This window comes from Numenius arquata, chromosome 7 (genome assembly GCF_964106895.1).
Source record: "Numenius arquata chromosome 7, bNumArq3.hap1.1, whole genome shotgun sequence".
Lineage (NCBI taxonomy): Eukaryota > Metazoa > Chordata > Aves > Charadriiformes > Scolopacidae > Numenius > Numenius arquata.
Window position 1 is genome coordinate 51,256,909 of NC_133582.1, and position 24,498 is coordinate 51,281,406.

Here is a 24,498-nt window from a genome sequence, read left to right on the forward strand (position 1 = left end):
AGTCAGCCGTACCCGACCTTCGGCCGGGGGTCGCGTTCCCTGCGCGTCTCTGGTGGGCGACCGGGGCCGGGCGGAGCGGGGATGGCCTCCGGGCGCGATGCGGAGGGGGAGGCTGTCAGCGGGGCTCAGCTCATCGCTGAGTCCCTCAAGGCTCAAGTAAGAGGGCGGGGGGGGACCAGCGAGCAGCTTCCCTATGGCGAGTGGGCGGGGAAAGCTCCCGCGGCGCCGGGGGGGAGCCGGGCCGGGCTACGGGTGCCCGCCGGGCTGGACTCACCCTGTGCGCTCCTGCCGTTGTCCCGGCGGCGGGCACAGCGGGCGAGAAGGGCTGGCCCCGTCGCCCTGTGGGAAGGAGGGAGGCGTCGCCGCAGCAGCTCAGGGAGCGGACCCCGGCCTGGCCCCGCCGGCGACCTGTGCCGCCATGAGCAGGTGTGAGGTGGTGACCCCTCTGCGGCTTTCACCAGAGGGGAACTTTCACTTAATTTCCTCCTTCCTACGAGCTTGCACCTTCCCCGAGCTCGCCCGATACCTCTGTTAACCTGCCGACCGCCGTCTGCGGCTCTGCCAACGGCAGCTCTACCTCTGCAGGCACCAAAACGCTGTGGTGTCTCTGAACGTGGGACGTTGCCGAACTGACACCGGTCTTAACCAGAGGCTTTCTGTTGGTCTGTGATACACGAAAAGGCAGTTCAGTTGTAATAAGAGTAAGCGTGGTGATGCTTCTTGTAATAAATGTAATAAAAATAAAGTCTTTTCATCTGAAAGTTTCTTGGGCATGGTACCATCCCAGTTGTTTCCTGGGGCCTTTTTTTCAGTTAATTTTCTGTGAAAGCATAAGAACATGCAGCGATTTGAGAAATTTTCAGAAGAGATAAAGTTGACATACTGAGAAAAAGTAGGATGATACAGCAGAGACATCTGGTCAGTTAAAAAAGCAAAACATATGTTGACCGAGAATCTGGGCTGAACAGTTGTGAAAGCACAGGATTTTAGAGACCTTCAAGCAGTGGAACAGCTATGGAGGACTGAGCTGCAAACACCATTCCCACAGTGGCCTGTGAACTTCTATGTGAATATATATAGTTACGATTTACTTTTAGACTCTATAGTTAGTATGACTGTGTTTCACATGTTTATGAAAGTTATCTTTGGAAACAATTCTGATTTCTTCTAACATATTTCTTTTTAGAATATTGAATACATGTTTGGCATTGTTGGTATTCCAGTCACGGAAATTGCAATGGCAGCCCAAGCAGTTGGAATAAAATATGTAGGAATGAGAAACGAACAAGCCGTAAGTATATATCTATAGTAGGACCAGTTCTTTCTTTTAACTGTTTTACAACAGAATGAAATCTAATTTACCTTTTTACCAGCAAGAATGTGGTCTCTGAACATTCCTTTGAAGAACACGTAGAGAAGCAGTTACTGTCTCATTCTAGAGTAAAGGAGAGCATTGGTGGATTGGATTGGGCATTTCTATTCCCCCTTTCATTTTTAAGTGCTCCTTCCTTTTCTCATAGGGAATTGCAACTTTTCCATTTTTTACATTCCTTTCTCCAATAAGGGAGAGAAGGTAGGATGAGACTAGGGAGAAAAAGAATTTGAACAAAGCATTCTACTGCAGAAAGAAAAACATGAAAAAAATTTTTCCCTGTCAAGTAATAATATTGTCAGATTTTATCTGCCACTTTTTAGGGAGGCTTATCCACGTTTTTTGTTTTCCTGTAGTTTTCTGTAGACTTACCAAAATCCTTCTCCCTTAAATTTTTCTACTGTCATTTTCTTTTGCTGATGTCATCCCTTCCAAATTAGGACAATATTATGATTCTTTCTAATTGGTAGTGTTTTAATTCATTTTTTAGAGCTTTCTTGGCTACTTCTTTCCTTTTTGTTTAGGAAGATGTTTTAACTAAGGGTTATTACCTATAGGCCTAAAAAGGTAGATTTTTCCATGTTTCTGTTCTGTTCTTGCAGCGCCCAAAGAGGAAAGTTTTCCAGCTGATAAACTTGTCTTAACTATTTTCAATAACTGTAGTAGCTTTCTTTCCTTAACTGTGTTTTAAAAGTGCACAAAATAGCAAACCATAGGAAGTTATGATGCTTCTGAATGCTCAAAATCAAGCACGAACGTACACTTAGACAGTCTTAATTGTATGTATTTCAGGTTCATTGTCTAGGTATCAGAAATTAGACTCAAGCTCATTTTTTGATGTTATGTTGAATATAGTCATCTCAGGTTTATACCTCATTTTCAAGGATTGCTGAACAAGCTGACTCTGCATGGGATTGCTAACAAATGGACCATCAGCTTTCCATACTCAGAGTTGCTCTACTACATTTGTCAATTTCCATAGCTGATGCCAACAAATAAATGAATGGTTGGATTATTATCTTATCAGGAGATTTTTCTTGTATTTTAACTTGTTTATGGATCCTGTCTCTCTATGAACACTATTAATTAGAATTTTACCACTTTTACAAGGAACTCCTTTTAATATTCTGGAGCTACACATTCAGGTGCCCATATTTTGCAGCAGTGTTCTTTTTCCACCGTGTAGTTCATAGCCTTTGTGAATTGTCCCAGATGCAACATATTAAAATAGTAGAACTCCTAAGTCAGGTGGTCACAAGCTGTATGTTTTTGCTGTCTAATCCTTACATCCTTATACTGGAATGTGAGAACATAGAGAGGAATGTGTGTCTCTATGGAAAATCTGTAACGTGAGAGAGGCAAACATATACAAATAGGTTTAAAAGGTGTATTTGATTCCTTTGAAGGACTGGGTATTCAAACCAGTCTTTATATTCCTGTAGGCCATTTAGCAAGTATTCTAGTTTTAGCTTTGGTTATTAACATGATTAAAATTAATTTCCTAATGAGTCTGTAATCAACAGAGAAGATTGCTTTGCACTGCCAAATGAGACGCTGTCCTATTTTTCACTTTTTACTAGACTCTTTTCTGTTAGTGAAAAAGTCAAGAAACATTCTTGTCTGCAAATGGTGAGATGCTTTTGCTTAGGGGAATAACAATCATGTGAAGACTTGTTTTAACATCAAAATGTCAGGGTTTCTCTTCTTTGGGGCGCAAAAAAGGATGAACAAAGATACACCTTGTAGTGGGTTTTACTTTGTTCTTTGTCCTCAGTGAAGACATAGAGTAATTGCTTGGCAGAGTAGAGGGTAAAAGATTATACACAGTATATTCAGAAACACTTAATATTTACACGTCATAGTTTTAATTGTCTAAGTTTATTGGTTGTGTGGTCTGGCTGTGGAAGATGTGTATACAGTTGCTTCCTTTTTGATGAAGGCAGCCATATATGATCTGAGATATATGGAAACCAGAGGGTTTTTTTCCAGGGGTTGAGTTTCTGCCTCATTTCTAAGCCAGATGTAGCAAAGGCCCATAAAACTGCAGAATAAACTGTTTATCTAGAGAGACCAGGCTAAAGCATGAAGTTAAAAGCTAAGTAGTACTACCAGGATCTGTTACCTAATCTCCTGCAGCCTGTAACATGCCGTAAGTTTGCTAGAGGCAGTTTAACCTGTCCCGCATGTGCCCCTTGAACATTGCAACTCGTTATGGGGGTGCGTTTTGTGTATCTGTCCCTGAGTAATTAGAGATTGCTGTGATTGTTTATAAGGCTGATAACCCAGGTCAGTTTTAAACTTCAAAAAAACCCGTTACTATGTTGTTTCCATTAACAAACACATTGCTAATGTTTAGTTCTTAATCTTTAATAGTAATTATCACTGCATATTCAGAGGATTCTCTTCTTGATAATTGTATCTTAAGTTAGTCATGAGTGTATAACATGCTGGAGCTGGTACAGCGTAGTTAGCATGGATGGTACTGGCTGTCACGGGAATCAGACTTGAGAACTCTTCAATAAGGGCAGCTGGAACCAAAGTGGACATCTTTTTTCTCCACTCCTTAGATTCAAGATCTCTTTTTATAAGATGGCTTGGTCTCTGGACAGATCTTACCCCTTGGCCTCCATGCCTGGACTATGGACCGTGCAGTGCTGAATGGGTGTTGCTTTCCCAGGCCAAGACAGATGCCTTATCCTGTTGCACATCTGTTCATTGTTGTGGGGTTTTTTCCTGCCTTGCTTAGCTGTTGCTGCTTTTCCTAAAGCAAAAGCAGTGTCTTCCCAGCTCTCAAAGTTACACTTTTTGAGTGGCCAGTAATTGGCCATCAGCAAGTTGCTTATTATTCTGGGACTGCTGCTTTAAACATGTCTCCCTATTTTCAAGGCCCGCACTTAAGTTGTATGTCATAACAAAACACACCACGTACAGTTTCATACAGCAACTTCTCATAACAAGTTGATCACAAGCCCTACAGGGACATTTAGCATTAGGTACAATTAACACGAGGGCTTCGGGCCTGCTCCTAGGCCTGGCAGTACTATTTTGACTGGGCCAGTAGGTACAAAAATGCATAACCATTGTTTACTGGCTATGTTGTGTTAGTTTGCTTATGTTTGAGTTGAAGACAAACTACTTTAATTAAACCTACTTAATATGCTTCTATTTGTGTGGGAGCAACAGGCCTCTGCTTTGGCTACAGTTCTAACCCATCACTCACGGGTGGTTGCAAACTTTGAGTTCAGTGCCTGCGTCTGGACCTCCTACATTTCTTCCTAACATTGATTGTGGGTTTGGTGGTCATTGGCATTACCTACATCCTTCTTGCCTGTCTGAGGAAAATAAGGGTCAGGTTTCAGCTGATCAGCTGTGTTGTGACCTTTACAGATAATATGAGAGCCATTACTCATATTTTAGTGGTGGGGGGGTGCAAGGTTTTCTTTCTTAGTGTTCACACATAACACAAAAATCTTTTTAAGTATACCTTCAAAATTATTTACTATCTCCTCTCCACTAAGTAAAGATAGATTTAGCAATGTTGCTTTCTTTCAGAATGAAGCAATAAAAGTTTAATGGCAATGACTGTACGTGAACCCAAATTCTATGTGCTGCTTTGTTTTGTCACTCAGTTCTAAAAAAATGATTGCCATGGAAACTCAGCACCATGCTTTGAACTCCGTTAACAAGATTTTTAGAAACACCTACTCTGAATATTTCTAAACTTTTGCACACAGATATGTCATCAAATTGTTACCTAATTTTTGAATATTAGAGATTTTTCTTGTCAATGTGCTTTTTTTGTCAGCAATTCCCTATCCTAATGCTGCAAAGAAAATAAGGGCTGCGTATTATTCCTCTACTAAGCCTCACATTTCTCTCAAACAGTTGGTCTGTGTCTGAAGGAGCATGAGTTTCTCCTGTGTAAAAGCTTAGAATAAGTCTGTGTTTTCACTCATTTAAGCTGTCATTGCTAACATGCTGTATTACCTACAACTATTCATAGGTTTGAGGAAAGTGCTTAGTACCTTTGTAAATTTTTAGGAGTCTTAGTTTTGTGTTACTTATTCTTCTTACCACAATAGTACTCAAATAAAATTAAAAAAAAAAAAAAAAAAAAAACCAGAATCCCAACTCTATTTCAAAATGAAAGAGGCAGGCTATAAGGCCAGGACTTTACTTTTTTTGGCAAAATGACGTTTTTCCTTTAAGCGTTAGAACTTGCTGAATGCAAGACAAAAGCATGAGAATATGAGGGAGGGAGTTGGCAATGTCAGATGTGTGAATCCTGTGGAGTTCTCAGGTCGCCTGTAAGCTTCTGTTTCTACTTGATCTCCTATTGTCTTGTTACGAGGTGAACTTCCTATGTGAATGTTTTATATTACTACAGGAATAGCATAAAAACATACTTTGTAATAATACTGCCGCTAAGCTGTGTTAACATGTTGTAGGCATTAGTTTTGTAAGAATTATTCAAAATGCAATTTTTCTTTAAAATGTCAAAGTAGCTAAATCTAAGTGTGATGCCAGAAATGGAGTGAGAAGTACTTCAGCAGCTCAGCTTGTAAAAAACAATCCCTAATCTTCTAATTAATTTCTCCAGAGTGTGATTTCAACCTTTTGCTTAATTTCTGAAATATAATGAGTCATTCCAGTAATGGCTGGATTTCTGGTCATTGCCTTTCTCTTGCAAATCCCTCTTCCATGTTAGTCTAGAAGGCTGAAGTTTCTTATGCTCTTCTGTTCATTTTGCTTCCCTGGTTATGGGGGTTTTCTTTTATGTTGTTTTTTGTTTTTTGTTTTTTAAATCATAAATATTCCTAATGTAGTATCCTGGAACAACAGAAGCCTGAAATGTGGAGACAAGTTTTGAGATTTTTCACATAAGCTTTCATAAACACACCTTATAATGGGGAGGGTGAAGGGGTGCTATATGCTATAATGATCAGGGCAAAATCCGTACCTGCTTATTTTCAGTGTTTTTGTTGAAAGTTTAGTACAAGATGAAATGTATATATAATTATAACTGTATTATTAACTCCAATATTTCCAATAGGCCTGTTATGCTGCATCTGCTGTTGGATATTTGACTGGCAGGTACATTCCATACTTATTTATAATGATATAATATTAACTGTATTAGACTCAACAGTTAGAAGCTAGGAATGCTTTTCTGTTTTGGAGCTGGGTGTTTTCAGTGTGTGCAGATGTAGGGCAGTTAAAACAGCATGGATTTTAAAATAAATGTCGGTAATGGTTATCAATATTTCAATTGCTATAGTTCAGGGTAGGAACAAAGAGGTGCTTACGCTCATATAATATTGTTCATCTTATAACTTTCTTTACTTTTCTCTTTTAATTTCTGAATATTAGTTTAACACCATTGGTATGAGGGGCAGAAACCAGGCCACCATCATTTGTTGCAACTTGGTGGACCTTCTATACCTTAATCTCATCATCTGGGTGTATTATTCAACAAATACCCTATCAATACAGAGACTGATCATATGCCTTCCAGTCTCCCCTGTGCTGCTTCTGACACGAAATACTGTCTTTTCCTCTTTTCTATTGCATTTTGCGCTTAACGTTACTGGGAAGTATTCTGTGGCCTGTGTCTTGTGAGGTGTGCTTCTTGGGTATCCCGTGGATCCTTTTCTGAATTAAACATCTGGTGTCTGCTTGCTCACAATGGCAGACCTGATGGTGCAGGTGTTACTTATTCTGTCTGCAAGCATGATACCTGTGTTTTTTAAACTGTGTTTTTTAAAACTGTTTTTTTACAGTTTTGTAGTTTTTCTTCCTTTGAATAATCCTCTGGAAGTAAGCTGATTTTTTTTCCTGATATGTAAAGAGTCTGTAAAGCTACTAAAGAATGCTCAGTAGTTAAGAATTGTCATTGTCTCATCACCTGGAATAATGAGTGCCTCTTCCTGAATTAATCTATAATAAAGTTTATCTTGAATCAGATGCACTTCTTCCTTTGTGAGCTTACTTCATTGATATCTAGTGCTAAAGTGGAGTTGAGAAAACTGCAAACCTAAGCAGCTTACCAAACTCCATATAAATGGTAGATGATGGAATAAATGTAATAAAAGAAGTAAGGAGCTGTGCTATGATGAGCCTGCATGTGTTGCGGACCTCTGTGTGGGTTGCACTTAACAACTGTTCACTTGCTTTTTCAATTGGGTTGATACAGCTAAATGATTTCTGATTCCTATGTCTATCTTTAGTCCTTCATACAAATCCCTTGCTGTTAATGCATTTTCATGACACGAGTAAAACTTTAATATTTTACAGTTCAGCAATTTACTAGTTTTTGTTGATGATTTAATCGGTGTTCCCTCTGCTCACTTTCCTTTTCTGTCTCCCTTTTTTGTTTGTTTTTCTCTAGACCTGGGGTATGTCTTGTAGTGTCCGGTCCAGGATTTTTACATGCTCTTGGTGGGATGGCAAATGCAACCATAAACTGCTGGTAATTTAACTGCATTTTCCCTTTAAAAATCTAATAATTGTTTGCTGTTATTTGTTGCAGATGTTGAGCTCTGCAGTATTTAATATAGTGGATTTTTTTCTTTCTTGTGGGTAATGAGAAAGGAATTCTTCATTTATCAAAAGTAATTTAGTTTCATTTTTTTATATTCTTAGGGATAAAATTCTCCTTTTTGTCCTACCCCATTATGCCTATGTTGGAAAATCTATCGGTATACCTGACTGTATGGATACCAGGGGAAAATGAAGTCAATATTCAGCCTGTAATGCTTTATTGATCGTGGAGAGTCTTAAAGGTTTTTTCTAAATTTAAATCCACATTGCCTTTAAATTACTGTATTTCATATGTGAACAAATTGACAACTGCATTGTTAAAATCCATATTTGCTCCCCACACAGACATTTAGAGCAGTAATTAAGTATTGAATTAAATGATGTACAGAGTGATAGCATTTACTCCCACAAGCCTTCACTGAGATATAGCAGCTTTAGCTGGTCTGCCACTGAAAGCTGGTCAGAAAGCTGTATTTTGGGCAGAAGCTCTGGTAATCCTGTGTGCATGTGATCTGGAGCATTAGATTAGCAGTGGCTGAAGTTCTTTTCCTGAAAGTACATAATGCTTGCTATTCTTATTAGTTTAATTGTAGTCAGTGTTTATTCCTGCCTCACTGTTGTTTTTGACTTAAACTACATCCAGTAATAAGCACAGCTCTTGAAAACGTCTGCCATATTGGGACAGTAATGCAGCATGATGATTTCAATGAGAGAAAAACTTCTTCCTGCTAATAATTATGTAAACTTTCAAAGCAGAACCAAATCTTTTCAAGGGATAGCTGTTGGAGTTGGCTTGCTGAAGAGTGTTCTCCTTGTTGTATTTCAGTACTGGGAAGCAGTAGGTATTTTGTTCAGTGAAACTTTTAAATAAATTTGAAAAAGATAAGTGAAAGGAACACAGGGTTTGTCACTGTGAAACAGACTGGTTATATATGGATAGTCATAGTAATTTTGCTGAGGGGAGAAAATCAGCAGAAAAAATATATAAAGTATATACCAAATAAGTTTTTGATAAGGATTTTTCATAGAGGCAAGATAGAGCTTGAAGTTCTCCTCTCACTGTGTCAGGGGATTAGAACTGAGATTTTTTGATTTGTGGCAGAGAAATGACCTGATTATGAAGCTTGGATCTAGATACACATACCCCCAAATTGTATGGGTGATTAAATTTAGCATGTATTGAGCACACTGTAAATGTTTCAGCTTAACACCTTGTATAGATAAATGCAGTCAAAGGAAAGATGGTATCTGAAGAGAAATTGGCTAGGAGAAAAAGCCTAGAAAGCTATTGACCCAATATTTCAATTTAGTGTGGATGAATGAGCAGATTAATAAGCCAGATTTCTCTTAAATCAGCATTTAGCATTTTAAGGAGTTTGAGTTTGACTTACACACTGAATAAAATGACAGTTTTCATTCACTGTAGGACAATAATTTATTGTATTCTATGGAAATTATAATAAAAATGTGTTCCTGTGGAATATATAACCCATATTGTAAACTAATGCTACCTTTCTCACATAGCTATGAGTCACAGAATGAACTAATTTAAGAACAAGGACCACTTGTAGGCTTGTTAAATTTTTGTTCATCTCTTTGGGTTTTGTTTTTTGGGAGTTTTTCTTTGTTTGTTTTGGTGGGGTTTTTTTTTAGTGAAAACTGAATGCAGGGAGAAGGGGAGAAGTGCTGTCAGATACTCAGCTAATTTCTGCTGTGTTCCAAATTGTATATGAAGAAAATCTAAGCTTTCTGGAAAGATTGTTTCCTAATGTATTTCTTAGTTCTAATGTTTGAGCGCATTACAATACCTCTTATGAACAAAATCTTCATACTTTTTTGATCAATCAATACTTCCTAGCTTTTTAGATTAGCTGTTGTCATTCCTCTCAAACCATCTTGTCACCCGTGTTATCAAACTTTAACGAAAACTGCTAGCATTATGGCTTGGTCTTAGGATTTTTATGCTAGATGTGGATCACTTGGTACAGCCAGATTGTCCTAAAACTAGTGGCCCAAAAGGTGCTAGGAAGTCTGCTGGCTGACACGCTGGTATTTGGAATCCACTCTTATATTGTACGGGTCACTTTCTATTCCTGTTGCGATCTGTGGATGCTGAACATGCTCAATATCCCAAGAGCAGTAGGATTTGACCATCGGGAGAGTTTACAGATGTGAATGCAATTATAAAATATATATGTATGCTTAAGGTTGGGTGTTTTTTTTCCTTTTTATATACTTTTCTAGGCCCTTGATTGTTATTGGAGGCTCTTCTGACAGAAATCAGGAAACCATGGGAGCTTTCCAAGAATTCCCACAGGTACACAGACATACAGCTTTATTTAACTGAAATCTTTTTGTACAATTGGTGTTGCTTCTTCATTAGTGTAAGAATAACAATCCCAAACACTAACATTAGGTCCCATCCAACCAAAAATATTCTGTGATTCTGTGATTTCCTAACGGATCTTCTAATGCGGTTCATTTGCTCCATCTACTGGTTTAAGATTGACACTGCGTAAATACAGCAAATTATTTAGAATGTCTTTGTCTACAGTCATGTTAGAATTCATGCTCTACTTCAGGTTCTCAGCTGGCATAAACTGCTTTTGTCTGTCTGTTCTGAGATGGAAGAAAGCAAAATAAAGTTTCCAAAAAAAGAGGCACCACTTTCTGTGAAAAAATACCTAAGCACTCAGTGGAATAACTATGGTTTTGACGGTTTCCACCAGCTGAGGAACTGCATTTTTTGGTGGGAGTTTTCAACTTGTTGCTTTCAATTTGGCTTTTTTTTCTGTTTTGTTCATGTTGAAATGAGATGGAAATGAGAAAATCACTTTGATAAATCAATATAATGGTTATATGTGTTTATTCAGGTTGAAGCTGGTAGGCTGTACAACAAACTGTCTGTCCGCCCAAGCAGCCTAGAAGTTATTCCTGCTGTTATTGAAAAGGTATGAAAAAGTACTAAATTAGCAACAAAAAATTGAGTAACTGTCTCTTACTATACAAGCTTTGAGGATTTTTTTTTTTTTTTTGTGTAGCTGTTACTGGAAATAGTTTGATCCTGCAGATGTTAGGTGATGGTTGATTGAATAAATTAACAACCGGAGAGGTTTTTCCTATGAACTGTGCTATGCAACAGGTTAGAAATAAAATCTGGTCCAATCCAATGCTTACTGATCTCTGCAGCATTTTTTGTTAGCCACAGTTAGAGCTGGAAAGATTTTCATGAAAGAAATCCCTTTAGGGAGAGGTGCAAGAACTAGAAATGCAATACCACAAACTTAGCTCTTTTACCACTCCTATTATGTGAAGATTTGGAGGGGTGAGTGTGGAGATGGTTGGGTTTGGTGGTTGGTTGTTGGGTTGATGAGTCTTTTGAGAGACCAAGAGAAAACGCATCCTTATCTCAACACTTCAGAAAGGGTTAAAAAGTATCTTACTACTGCTGTAGCAATGCTTTAGTCATGTCAGCCTAAATTCTGCATACAATGATGCTGTTTCCAGAAGTACAAATTCAGCAAAGCATCTACCTGTAGTAGAATTGGAATCAAAGGCAATAGAAGGTAGAGACATTGGTTGTCTTGGTTTTCTTCTGTTTGTGCTACTTTAAATAGAATTTAGCATGAAAGTTTAGTATTTCTAAACACAATAGCTGATAATGCAGTTGTCTCATTGTAAATTAGACAAAGAATTTATAGTCCAATACTGTGGGTCTACTGAAAGGCTTCAGATGGTATGTAGTGGAAAATGTAAATAGCTATCAAAACTTGAATTTATTGACATAAATCAATCCATGGGAGCTTTCCCTGTGATGGTTCAGCAATATGAAACAGCATGTTCCTTCTCTGCCTGCTGAAGGGTTTTCTTGCTTTTTACATGAAAAGTTTTTTAAAATCCTTTCAAAAAGTGGTTCAAACTGTGATAATCTGTTTTCTAGGCTGTAAGAACCAGCATATATGGTCGTCCGGGTTCCTGCTATATTGACATACCTGGGGATTTTGTGAATCTTCAGGTGAATAAGAACTCTGTCAAGTGCGTAAAGATTATATTCATTGTTTTTCAAGTCACCAAATAAAAGACATCTTAGTTTTAAGTTACTTTTATATTTTCTCAAACCAGTACAAACAAGATGATGATAAACAAGAGCAAGAGATTAAATAATTTGCCACAAGGCTGAAATGATACTAAAAATCCAGCCTCTAAATGTAATATTGCATCATAACATGTCATCTAGATTATAGTTTGTAATGACATGTGCAAAAGGAATTAATTAATATGATGGTAGTACAGTGATGTCACTTTGTAAATCTCTGGAACAACACTACCTATAAGATTAAAGAAACATGCAAGAAAAACTTCAAAGCCTGTTTTAAAAAATGTATCCTGTTCTGATAAATGCGCTGAGTAGTATGGTGTGCAGCAGGTGCAGTTTTATGCTAAACAATAGGTTTTATCTTTCAACATTTCTTGTTTTGAATTTTTTTAGAGCCTCTTTTGTTTCGCTTGACTTCCAGGTACGTGGAATGCTGCCTGCCACCTCCCATTAGCATGGCTGAAGACTCTGCTGTATCCGAAGCAGCGTCTATCATTGCTCATTCCAAGCAGCCTCTGCTAATCATTGGAAAAGGTACCACACTTTGAACTGTACAAGTTTGGGACAAGAACAAGGACCAAAGTGATTTCTTTACCCCATAAATATTAGTCATCTCTTTCACGCTTTATTAAAGCAAACAAAGAAAAAAACCCAAACAAACTTCTTTGAAATTTGATGTTAAAATCTACTCTGTTCTTGGAATATCTATTCTGTTGTGTAACTTGTCCTTTCCATCTAGGTTAAGAGAAAAGTCTATTGACAAAATACAGGTTTAAGTAGAAAAAAATCAGATAACCATTATCTTAAGCATAGGGCCAATGCCAGAGGATCACTTCCAAAATTCCAAACAAATTGTCAGACTACAGAAGTGATGTTATCTCTCTGATGCTCTGGCCTATATAGCAAGAGTCAGAGTAACCAAAGATCATTTTTCCTTATAGACTTATCGAAAGTGCTGGCCTATCTGTGTGCGGACAAGAAGCAACGCAGCAGGTGTTGCTGTTACTACTGTTTTACAGACTTGCCATTGTCCTTTGCCAGTGTATTTAATTCCTGAGATAGAGGTGTCCCTAAAGACAGAGGATAAATATTCTCTGTGCTGGTTTGCTTATTTTGTCCCTCCTTGTGGAATGTCAGTCACTGCAGTAGCATTTCTGCTGTGGGTACTGTTCAGCTAGGAACAGAATTTAAATAACCAACTTGTTTCACCCAGATTGTTCTTCTGCAGACCTAGGAACGATCTGTATCTCGGAGAAAGGTTCTGTTTTTTAACCAGGGAGTGAATGATTGAGATGAGGTGTATCTTATAGTTCATACGGTAATAAATAGTAGACAGAAAAGTAGATCAGGAGAGGTTTTTTTACCCGCTCTCTGGCTTGATACACATGAACGAAAGGGTGTTCTTTGAATATGAAAGGTAGAAAAATCAAATACATAGATATGTGTTTTGTTGATGTCAAAAATTGAGAAATACTGTGTTTTCTTCAAATCTACTTAACAAATGTATTTGGACTTTATGCTCTATGTTGTTGTTAGCAGAATTTTGGGGAGAATATAGAAGTTTATTCTTCAGGATTTAAGACTCATGGACTTAAGTCATTGCACAGGGACCAGTCAGTTATTCTACATTGCCTGGGCAAATTTGATCCAGCAGCCTTGTACTGAAGGTAGTATCACAGTAAATGTATGCACAAACGCATTCCTTCACAAGGTTTTCCTTGAGCTTCTCTTTTTTTCACTAAAGACCTGTTAGGACAGATTGTTATGGAGCATGTAATACAACGAAATGCAGGGGACAAGCTAAAAATGACATGACACAACACTTAAGGTCATCTCCTGTTGCTCCTGCAGAACTCTCTGTCCCATAATACAGAACTACACCCATGCAAAATTGTTGTTTTAGATAAACAAAATCTCCTATTTTTCCCTGCCGTGCTTCACAGAAATAGCTAAATAGTTCAGCTGAAAAAACTGTTTTCAAAAATATCTGAAATTTGAACCCAAATACCTGTAGTTTGGCATTTTATGTTTTGAGTTCTCCAGAATGAAAAATAACAGGCAGCTTTCATAATGGGAAATAGTACTCATTCTGCCATTAACGTAATCAGGTTAATTGAAATTCAAGTGAATGAAGTAGGTTTGTGTAGTATTAAGCAGTCTCTTTCATTCCATTCAGGTGCTGCTTATTCACATGCTGAAAACAACGTCAGAAAGTTGGTGGACTTTTGTGGACTGCCTTTTTTGCCTACACCAATGGCAAAAGGAGTAGTTCCTGATAACCATCCAAATTGTGTAGCTGCAGCGAGATCAACGTAAATATAAAAACGGGTTCTAATCCTAACATCTGAGAAACAACTAGGAATTGTGGTGGTCTACAGATGTCAGGGAAGACAAAATGCATACAAAAAAAATTTTTCAACCACATTTTACACCTCATTTTAGAGCACTGAAGATCTTGCTTGGAAAGAGACGACAGATTTAGGTGGATCACTTTTGACAATGCTTAGAATGCTGGCCAGGAAGATAATTTATGTGAGAGCTAATACTCTAACTGTGAAACCTATGGCAAGTAGACTTGTCCATGTAGTTGTCATTAGTATGCATTTCATAACATAAAGTGAAACTGATAAACAGTTTATGTTAAACATTTGACTCAGTCCACTAGACAAAATACTAGCTTTCTATTTTAACACCGTAAGCAGAAGCTTAAGATGCACACACTGCATTTGAAGTTTTGCTATCTGCTGTCTCTGCATGGTGTTTGCAATACACTGTCACTAAATTGCAGTTTATTTAAAAAGAAGAATAAGGTATTTCAAACTACACTGAAGGACTATATCTAAAGCAATTTTTAAGAGCTCTTTTTGGCAAAATTAATGTGAGTGAACTATAAGAACGCTACTAGGTGTGAATATGCACAGAGTCAGCTTGCAGATTGAGCATTTATATACTTTCAGATAAAAATGTCCGGTTTTGAGCATCTTAGCTTTACCACTGTTAAGCATGCTGTTAAGAAAAATAAATAGTAAAAGAATATAACAAGTATTGTCTACCCAGCTGAAAGGTAAAATAACAGGAATTAAACGGAGAGATCCACAGCAATCTTAATTTTGGCACCCACAGTAGCGAGTCTTCTGCTTTACCCTCAGCATTATTATAGCATCTTGTTAGTCTCCTAGTGTAACAAGTCCTTTCCCAAACCGAGTGTATTAGGAATATAGTAATTAATTTCTTGAGTTCCTAAACTCATTAGTGGCTTGATGATTGGCTATGTAAAAGGATACAGGGTTCTGGGGCTAAGCAAGCAGCTTAGAGGTAGGAAGGATTATATGTATATTCTGGGGTTTGCTGTGGTGGTTAAGATTACTTCTAATTTTGAAAACAGTATTAATAATAATTCTTCCTTATCTGGTTCTCTTATTTCCCTTTATTAGGGCATTACAGCATGCTGATGTAATCATTTTGCTTGGTGCAAGGTTGAATTGGATTTTGCATTTTGGTCTTCCACCAAGGTTTCGACAAGACGTAAAGGTTATTCAGGTAAGCAGGAAATTGATGATCACTTGAAGGAAGTCCTCTGTGTTCTAGCATTGCCTAGAGCAATTATTGTAAATTATTTTGGAAGTGTGCTTCATGTGGCAAATACTGCCCAATGGACAGTACAGTGCATATAGTTGTGGGGGTTCTCCAGAAATAGTTCTATCATCTTTAATTATTTCTTTTACCTCCTTATTTTTTCCTAAAAATGGTTACAGCGTTGTTGCAGATATGAAGGGCTTGGTGCTGCTGTAATGAGGAGGGCAGACACTTCTCTATAGTTGACTAATACAGGATTATACTTATGATACTTTTGTGATCTTTGGAGCACTGGAATTTCCGTGATTGAAAACAAATTGTCTTGACACTGGGAAACCTTTCATACTGTTTGCTCTCTCAGCGGGATTTTTTTGAAATACAATTACTTCCAGATCCAAAGTCAGTCATTATAAGAGCTCAGTCACTCAGAAATGTTAATAGGAAGAGAGAGACTATTTAAGTAATTAATGTATTTGGCAATCTGCCAGCTCTTAGAAAGGCAAGTTGTTCAATTGTTTATGCCCTTAAAGTCTCCTCCCTTAGCATCTGTGATCAAAGAGTGGTAGTTGATTCAGTGTGCTGAGTGTGGCCTGCCCTCAGTGATCTGAACATAATCTCAGCTTCCAAACTTTGCATCTTTTCCAGAGCAATAACATAAATTTTTAAGCTAGAGTTCCTTTTGACTTATGAAATAATACCTCTGTTATGTTTCCTTTATCAAGAGAATGTAAAGAAAAATATTTTTTCATCTCACTGAAAGTGATTTTTTTCACTGTCAAGGGTTACTATTAAGCCTTGTCAAGGGTTACTATTAACTCAGTTCATAGTCTGTGTGACCTGGTCATAAATTAGTATTCCATGTAACCTTAGAGGTCACATGCGTCACTGATACAGAAAAGGGGGAAATTTCTTCACTGGTCACAATTTACTTTTCAGTTTCTTCATAGTAGCCAAATTCTTACTGCCAAATAACATACACAGCCTTTTCTCAGTAAGAAAATTACTGCACTGTGTAGACTTTAAGGGTATACCTAAGCCTAGATTTTTAGTTCTCGTATAATTATCACTAAAATCACCACCATCTTCTCCTTAATGTTCTAATAAAGTTCTGTACTGTCTGTAGGAGCCTGAAAGAAGCAAGCAGTAAATTTAAAGGATATATACTTTTATTTAAATGGGTATGTACCACAGGATTTTACTTTGAATAAAGCATTTCCTGATGTCATTTCAATGAAATGCAGAAGTTGGTATCTGTACAGCCAGAAACGGGTATGATGATACTGTTAGACAGTGTTTCTCACTTGAACTGAAAAAAATTATCTTTAATATCCTTGAGTTAATGGTGGTCTTTCTTTTTGAAATATAGATCGATATTTGTGCAGAAGAGTTGGGGAATAATGTGAGGCCAGCTGCAATTTTATCAGGTGACATAAACGCCGTGACTAAGCAGGTAACGTAATGTCAGGTGTCCTTTTGTTTTGACCTTAATTTCCTCTGATTTACATAAAATAAGTTACTACATAAAAAAAAAAAAAAACAAACAAAAAAACTGTTCAAGGAAAATCATTTTTCAGGCAACATATTCATGCTGTGCATCCAGTCTATTCCCAAATTAAATGTTAAAGATTCTGATTAGTGTTAAGGTGATTGTGCTGGGATCTTTCTTGACAACATTATTGTTGATGCTCATGACATTTTTTTAAAATATGTTGAAAGAAATCTCTGCAACATTTCAATGTTGTTCCAGCTCTTAGAAGAATTCAGAAGACAACCATGGAAATATCCTTCTAATTCGGAGTGGTGGAAGAGGCTCAGAGAGAAAATAATGAACAATGAGGAAAGATCAAAGGTAGCATTATGTTAAAGAAAAGAGGAGGTTTCTTGCCTTAACAGGTACCAATGCATAGTCAGTTTTGTCACTGGTCTGTATCCAAGCTCCTCAATTACTTCTGACAGTCATGTCACCCGGACTCTGAAAATTTATACCATTCTGGTACAGGCTTACTCTTGTCAGGCTTATGAACTCTAAGTTAAGTCTAGGATTCGTGTAAATTCAATCTGTGTAGAAGTCATTGAACTTTGGGATTGGATTCTTAAAGCCAGTAGTAGAAGCCCACAACCAGAGCTGCTGTATTATGGGCAGTGACTTCTAAGCAATGGGCAGGTACTGCCAAGTGGAAGCTAGCTTACGTGAAGATACATCCTTAGTTTTCTTCTGTAATTGTGCTGTTTAGCTGTTCAGCAAAGCTGGTGGAAGTATAATCTTACATTAAAAGCAAGTAGCTATTAAGGCCAAGAGACCACAGATGCTTGGCATATGCCTAACTTTCTGCCACTTGTATTCTGCACGTTCAGATGCATGTTTCTGAGATTGGGATCTAAAATAAAGTAATTCTAACAGATCATTCTTTTGAACTATCTCCCAGCACACAGGTGACAGCTCACTTAGGGTTATCAATAGTCAAACCGATGCGCAGAAAATTTCACATGCCTCTCAGGTTAAGCTGAGTTTTAATAGCTTCCTGTTAATGACAGGATCCAAGTGATCCAGTGATCCAAGCACCACTGTGCCAAGTGAGCCTCTGATAAATACATTGTGTCACCGGGACTAGATACAGAAGGAATGACCTTGATGTAGCACCTGGAAGACCAAATGCTTCAGCCTTACCTAGCAGAGCATATTTCCATCATGTCTCAGTTCTACACCTTATTATGAATTCTATGCATAGGAGTTACTAATATCTCTTATTTTTAAGGGATTAGCATTACAGAAATCCCTGCCTATGAACTATTACACAGTCTTTCATCACATCAAAGAACTGATACCCAAGGACTGCATCTTAGTAAGTGAGGGAGCAAACACCATGGACATTGGACGAACTATGCTTCCAAATTACTATCCCCGTCAAAGGTGTGGTATTTTCTTTCTTGTGCTGACTTAACAGGCTAGATCTATGTATAAATGTTTGCATTTAGCTGAGAAGTATGATGATCCAGAACTTCTGTAATCCTTTTTAAAGGTTCTAAATAAAAAATAAAAGTTTAGTATGTTGGGAGAGGGGTTAGGGGAAGTTTTCCACTCACATACTGATGTCCTGTCATAGATTTTAACAATTCTCTGTGACTTGTCTATGTGCTCTGCAACAGAATGGTTATAGTTTCTCTTCTGTGGAAAGTGAGTGAGGAGCATCATGTTGAATTCCCTGATCACCTAGGTGTTTATTTCTGTGCTCAGAGTCTATGGTAAATATTTATTTAAAATAAAAGCAGTTATTGGGATTCTTACGTTGAAAAGAATTTATACGAAGGGTTTTTCTTTGAAACACACTTAAAAACAGGGAAAACTTAAGAAGAATGAACTCATTTTGAAAATTGGATTATATATTGGGCACACTTTCATGTAAACCAGCATGCCTAAAATGTAGGTACTCAAGTTTGAAAGTGTTGGTATTTCACTAATCATTATGTGTGGTCTAGTTTTGATGAAAGTAGGAATTAAGTGCTGTTTCTTGAATGAGGGGAAAAAGTGAGTTCTGTCTGGTGAGGTATAACCTCTGATCTGACTGTGAAGCTTGTGCCTTCTTGTGAAAGTAGCACTAAAGTCCTAAATGAGCCTAAATACTTCTTTGTAAACAAAAAACAACCAGACAAACAAGAAAAACCCTACTTCTAGTAAAGTTGGGGGAAGAGTTTGAAGGTTTTTTCCCCCCTTATGTAAAATAAGGGCACAGTAATGTTAATGGTTGTCTTTAAGATTGCATTGCACGTATCTGAAAGCAGATTTAAAAGTTAACCCTAGAGTAATCTAGTTCTTTATGTACTTTTGTATCCATTATGTGCTTCTGTCTGAAATGATCTAACTTAATTACAGCTTTCAATTTGATTTCAAAAGTTGAACAGAAGACTAAAATTTGAACAGCAGTATTTAACCGATGGCTTTCAGACTTCCAGTTATATTTTCAAGGAATTAAATATAGAAAGATTTCATGTAGTCTGCCTATCTTCTACAGTAATTGAATGTTTTTGAAATATTGTTACTATGCAAGCTAAAAGCATACAAGAATAGTTCTGTATTGTAGTACAACTAGTGTATGAGAGCTCTTAATTTTAATTAGAGTTCCAGTATGTTTATATCACTTAAAACATTTTCAGTCTTATCAAATGTTTGACTGAATATAATAATCTATACATCTGGTATCACTTTATACCAATTGTTTATGAAACTATGTTTGAATAGTATATGGCAAATTATTAAAAGTAAAGATAAGTCAACATGGACTAACTTAAAAGTTTGAGTAAAAATAAAAGGATAATAATTCTGTATTCTCCCTTTTAGGCTCGATGCAGGTACTTTTGGAACAATGGGAGTCGGACTGGGTTTTGCTATAGCAGCTGCAATAGTGGCTAAAGACCAAACACCCGAAAAGCGAGTCATCTGCATAGAGGGAGATAGTGCTTTCGGATTTTCTGGGATGGAAGTGGAGACTATTTGCAGGTAACTGTTTTTTGCTTAAGAAGATCCTCTTCATATATTTCCAGGACCAATTTAACTAGAAGGCCAAGGATGCTGCTGTTAGATGGAGTACTCTTAAAAGCACGTGAACACAAGCCAAAAAATATACATGGTCATTTTTATGCTGTTGTGACATAATGTGTTACCAGTGATGAGTAGGTCATGTTTCAGGTGGAAGTGATTTATTTTTATTTTTAATTTATTGCCCTGTTAAGGAAAAATACCACTTTTCATACCTTACAGAAAGGTGCAAGTATTTCAGAATTCTTCCTAATGCATCTCTTTGTAGGCACAACTTGCCAATCCTGATTATTGTGGTGAACAACAATGGGATTTACACTGGTTTGGATGCAGATGCCTGGAAGGAGACGTTAAAGTTTGGAGATCCTGCTACATGGTGAGTAGCTTTAAAGTATCTCCTGTTAATTAGGGAAGAAGTGACCAAAATGGTCATTCTCGTGACTTTTAATGCTTTGTGATCCAGACTGAAATTTTACATAAAGTGAACTTAGTCCTAGGCTAAATTCATATAAATAAGTACCAGTTACCAAAAGCAAGGAGTCAACCTAATTCCAGACTATTATTAACACAACAGTGCAGCAGAGGGATGACTCTCTATTCATTGTCCTAGGTTCCTGCAACAGTTCCTGCCACACAATACATAGTTATTAGTGGGGTAACCTCCAAAATCATGATAATCTCCAAAATTTCCTGTGTTCTGAGTTTACACTGGGCTTCTGCTTCTGGAACTGAAATCTCTGTACCCAGAGAATTAGGCTAAATCTTTGCTCAGGAATGTCTCCAGAATCTGAAAATGCGTATACTACCCTATAAACAGAGCTGAAGTGGTACAGGAAGCACAGCTTTTCCAGCCCAAAAGTATTCATCGGACCAGCACAATAATCAGCTTACACTTCAAAATCAGTGCTGAAGTAATTAAATTGGTTGGTCTGGCAGTTCTTCCCTGCCATTAATCAGAGGTTTTCCATTTCGTTACAGTGTGCCTCCTGTTTCTCTCCTGCCAAATTCACACTATGAGGAAATTATGTCTGCCTTTGGAGGTAAAGGATACTTTGTTAAGACGCCAGAAGAATTGCAGAATGCTCTGAAAGCAAGCATGACTGACAAGCAAACACCTTCGCTTATAAATGTAATGATTGATCCACAGTCTGAGAGAAAGAAACAGGTATGTATGTGTTTTCCTTTCTTTTTCTGCAAACTTCATGTGGGCAATCCTCTGAAATCCTCAGGAAGTATCACTGAAACTGCAGAGAAGGCAGAGATAGTTCCAAGGCAGAAAGATTGTCATTAGATTTGGGAGATAAGAGAACGGGTGCTTTTACACTGTCATCTGCTTTCCTTGTGTTTTGTTTTTATTTTTTTTCCGCTGGCTATTATTAATGCATAGTGTCTTCAACGAATGTTTCCAGAATTTATGATTGTTCCTTTCCATTCCTGACAAAAAGAGATAAAATGTTTTTGAGCAGTCTTTATTTCCTGTGGATTTCATCTGGTAGTTAATATGTATTTGCATCCTGTTCCTCTCACTGTTTGTCCATTCTGATATGTTTTTTGTTCTGTTGGGTTTTTTTCTTCCAGGAATTTCCCTGGCTGACTCGTTCTAACCTGTAGTAGAAGATGAAGATAATGGCAGTGCATTAAGCAAAACTAAATTGGTTTCCAGAAGTGGAACTGGTACAACTCTCCTTTACCTGAGCATTGGAGTAAAGTGGGATTTTAGAACTGCTGTTAGAGGAATCTTTAAATGCTGAAATTAAGTAATTGTAAAGTGAACAAGACACATGAATGTATACCAGGCCTTCTAGCAAATTGTACAGAAACACTGATGATAAAATTACATACTTTTTTGTTTTACTCAGTCATACCCATCAAGATTTGTGAATTAAAATCTTGGATGTTCTGGATGAAGGGAGTAAGTTTGAGGATTTTATACTGACAGAAACACAGACAGAAGTCTTCGGCAGTCTGCAGGTACAATAACTTCATTTTTAACCAACCACCAGCATGCTCCTTGTTAGAGACTTTGTTCTATAAGGACCAAAACAAAGCATCTTGTTGTGGAAAAGTGCTGATTGGCCTCATTACACATTGAAGCCATTGGGTCGATAATCACTTCATAATTTTACAGATTGCTCTTTCCGCTTCTACTGCAGGTAAAAGTAGAGTATTAAAAATGCAGACTTACTCGAGGGCTGAGTTTCTCTCTATTGCATTTGGTTTTGTTAACTGAGACTTACGGTACTTGCAGGAAAAAAAACCCAAAAACTTAGATTTTTGTTGAAGCTTTGCTCTTTGCAAAGGCACTATCATCCCTGTAAGCTGAAAACAGGACTGGATTTATCAGTGAGATTTCCAGGATTAATAAATCATAAATCTTAATCTGAAGCATTTAAAAAAATCACCAACAACAACAAAAGAAAAAGAAAAGACCAAAATCAAAAAAACCCTCACCAAAATGAACAGAAAAGTGTTATGCTGGAGCTTAACTTTCAATTTTGCTGGCATCACAGAGCAGCCACCAGTATTCATGCCGTGGCTGGCTAATTGTGCGACGAAAGTTCTTCATATAACGTACTTACTGGATAGAAACTCGGTCTGAACTCGCACTGACTGTGATGCAGAGCTCACATTTAAAGCAGGTAATTGGCCTACCTGAGGTTCTGTCTACTGTGTTTTCACCTGTTGCTGCATCTGACAGTCTGACTACGAGCTCAGACTTTAAAAGTGAAGTAATTCTTTATGCTTCTATCGTGGCCTACAGCAAATACTATGCAGTCCTATTTACGTCTGTTCTTATGTGTACTGGGAGGTTTTGTTGTTACATACGTAAAAGGGAAAATTCTGGCTCTGATTTAGATTTTGATTGCTTTATTGTCTATTATTCCATTGACATTAAGTTAGTTAACTAGTGGAAGGCACTTAAATGACCCAAGGAAGAGGAGGAGTGGGCTGGCAGGGAATCCTGGCCTACAGGTAGGTTTGTTGCAAACACCTTGGCTTATTAGTTCTTTCGTCTGTGTCTGGCAGGAGGCTGTGGGTCACTGTTAGGCAGAGGAATCTCTCTGCATGCTTGTGCAGAAAGATGGTACCTGACATGAGCAAGAGTAGCGCAGTCTGACTAGAGGTACCACTGCTTGCTGTGTGTGTGTGGGAGTAGCCTCATGGCACTTTGAACGCTTGAGTCAAGACATGTAATATATCCTTAGGAGGGCTAAGAAGTGCAAAAAGATAAAATCCATAGCATGGATACAACTCATGAACGAGTCTAAGGCTGCTGAGAAGTTGCTGTGTTCTCTGGGGTACTCTGCAAGGAATGTTGAACAACATTGGATCTTGTAACTCATACTGTGTCGTTCTTCTTTTTAACTCTCAAAAATTGATTTTAATATGTTGCAGTGATTAAATACAATCCATTATGATGATGTAAAATATCTGTAAGAGTTAATGCTGGGACTTACCACAGGGGAGACTGTTTTCATTGGATAAACAAATGCAGAAATTCTTGGTTTATATTCAAAAAGTAATAAAAAGTGCTTTTCATGCTGTTTCTCCTTCAGTTGAGAGTATTTGAATTACATCAGCATTTTGTGTCAGCTGTTGGAAATCAGCTTATGTTGGATTTTTAGAAAAGTTGCTGAATAACCACAATAACATGCACAATTCATTTTAATGAGTCAAGACGCCTGGAAAATGGAAAGCAAGGAATTTGAAACTGTGGGAAGGCGATAACATAATTGATAACATCAGTTTGCATTTCACTAAGCTTTTAAAAGGCTCAGAAAAGAATTAACACTGCATTTCCTATAGCTCTTACATAGACTAATACCGTGATATCACAGAAATTCTTAGATTGTAGTTATTAGGGTTTTTGAGATGACAGAGTGCACAATTTCCATATAGAACCAAGGAGAGTTAAATCTGTTTATATAGCTTACCTGCTTGTTACCATGTTTTACACCATAGAGTTGCATGGAAGAGGAGTGTTAGGCAGATGAAACTATATGAACAAAACCAGTTTCAGAGATGAGACAGGAACAAGGTATTTCTGAAATGTCCTAATTTTATTAAAAGGGCAAAAAATTACAGATGTCATAAGCCTGGAGAATGCTGACACGTCATTTCAGCCAACTGGAAATTTTTCTTCAAGGCCAGAGCATTGAATGAAAGGTATTGAACAGACTGAAGACGGCAAACTTAAGAGGAAGAAAACGTCTGGGCCTCAGCTGAGGGAAGATGCTGTGGAAGAGGTACTGAGTATAATTTACTGAGACGTACCAGAAGTCAGTGTTTAAATAAGGCACAGTTCTGAGTTGTTTTCTTGACATAGCTTTCAGGTAAATAAAGAATATCTGAAATTTTGCTATACCTGCTGTGGGTGAC

The 24,498-nt window shown here is 37.6% G+C and overlaps 1 protein-coding gene across 1 annotated transcript; it reads left to right on the plus strand.

Moving 5' to 3' along the window:
• Position 1: 1 nt before the first annotated feature.
• HACL1 (2-hydroxyacyl-CoA lyase 1) lies at positions 2–23,673 on the plus strand. Its single transcript, XM_074150196.1, has 17 exons — positions 2–156; positions 1,187–1,291; positions 6,426–6,466; positions 7,761–7,841; positions 10,157–10,229; positions 10,786–10,863; positions 11,853–11,947; positions 12,430–12,542; positions 14,185–14,320; positions 15,443–15,548; positions 16,951–17,034; positions 17,332–17,433; positions 18,341–18,495; positions 19,921–20,079; positions 20,387–20,494; positions 21,097–21,283; positions 21,697–23,673. The coding sequence occupies exons 1-17, from the start codon at positions 82–84 to the stop codon at positions 21,727–21,729; spliced, it is 1,731 nt and encodes a 576-aa protein (XP_074006297.1). The 5' UTR covers positions 2–81; the 3' UTR covers positions 21,730–23,673.
• Positions 23,674–24,498: the final 825 nt, after the last annotated feature.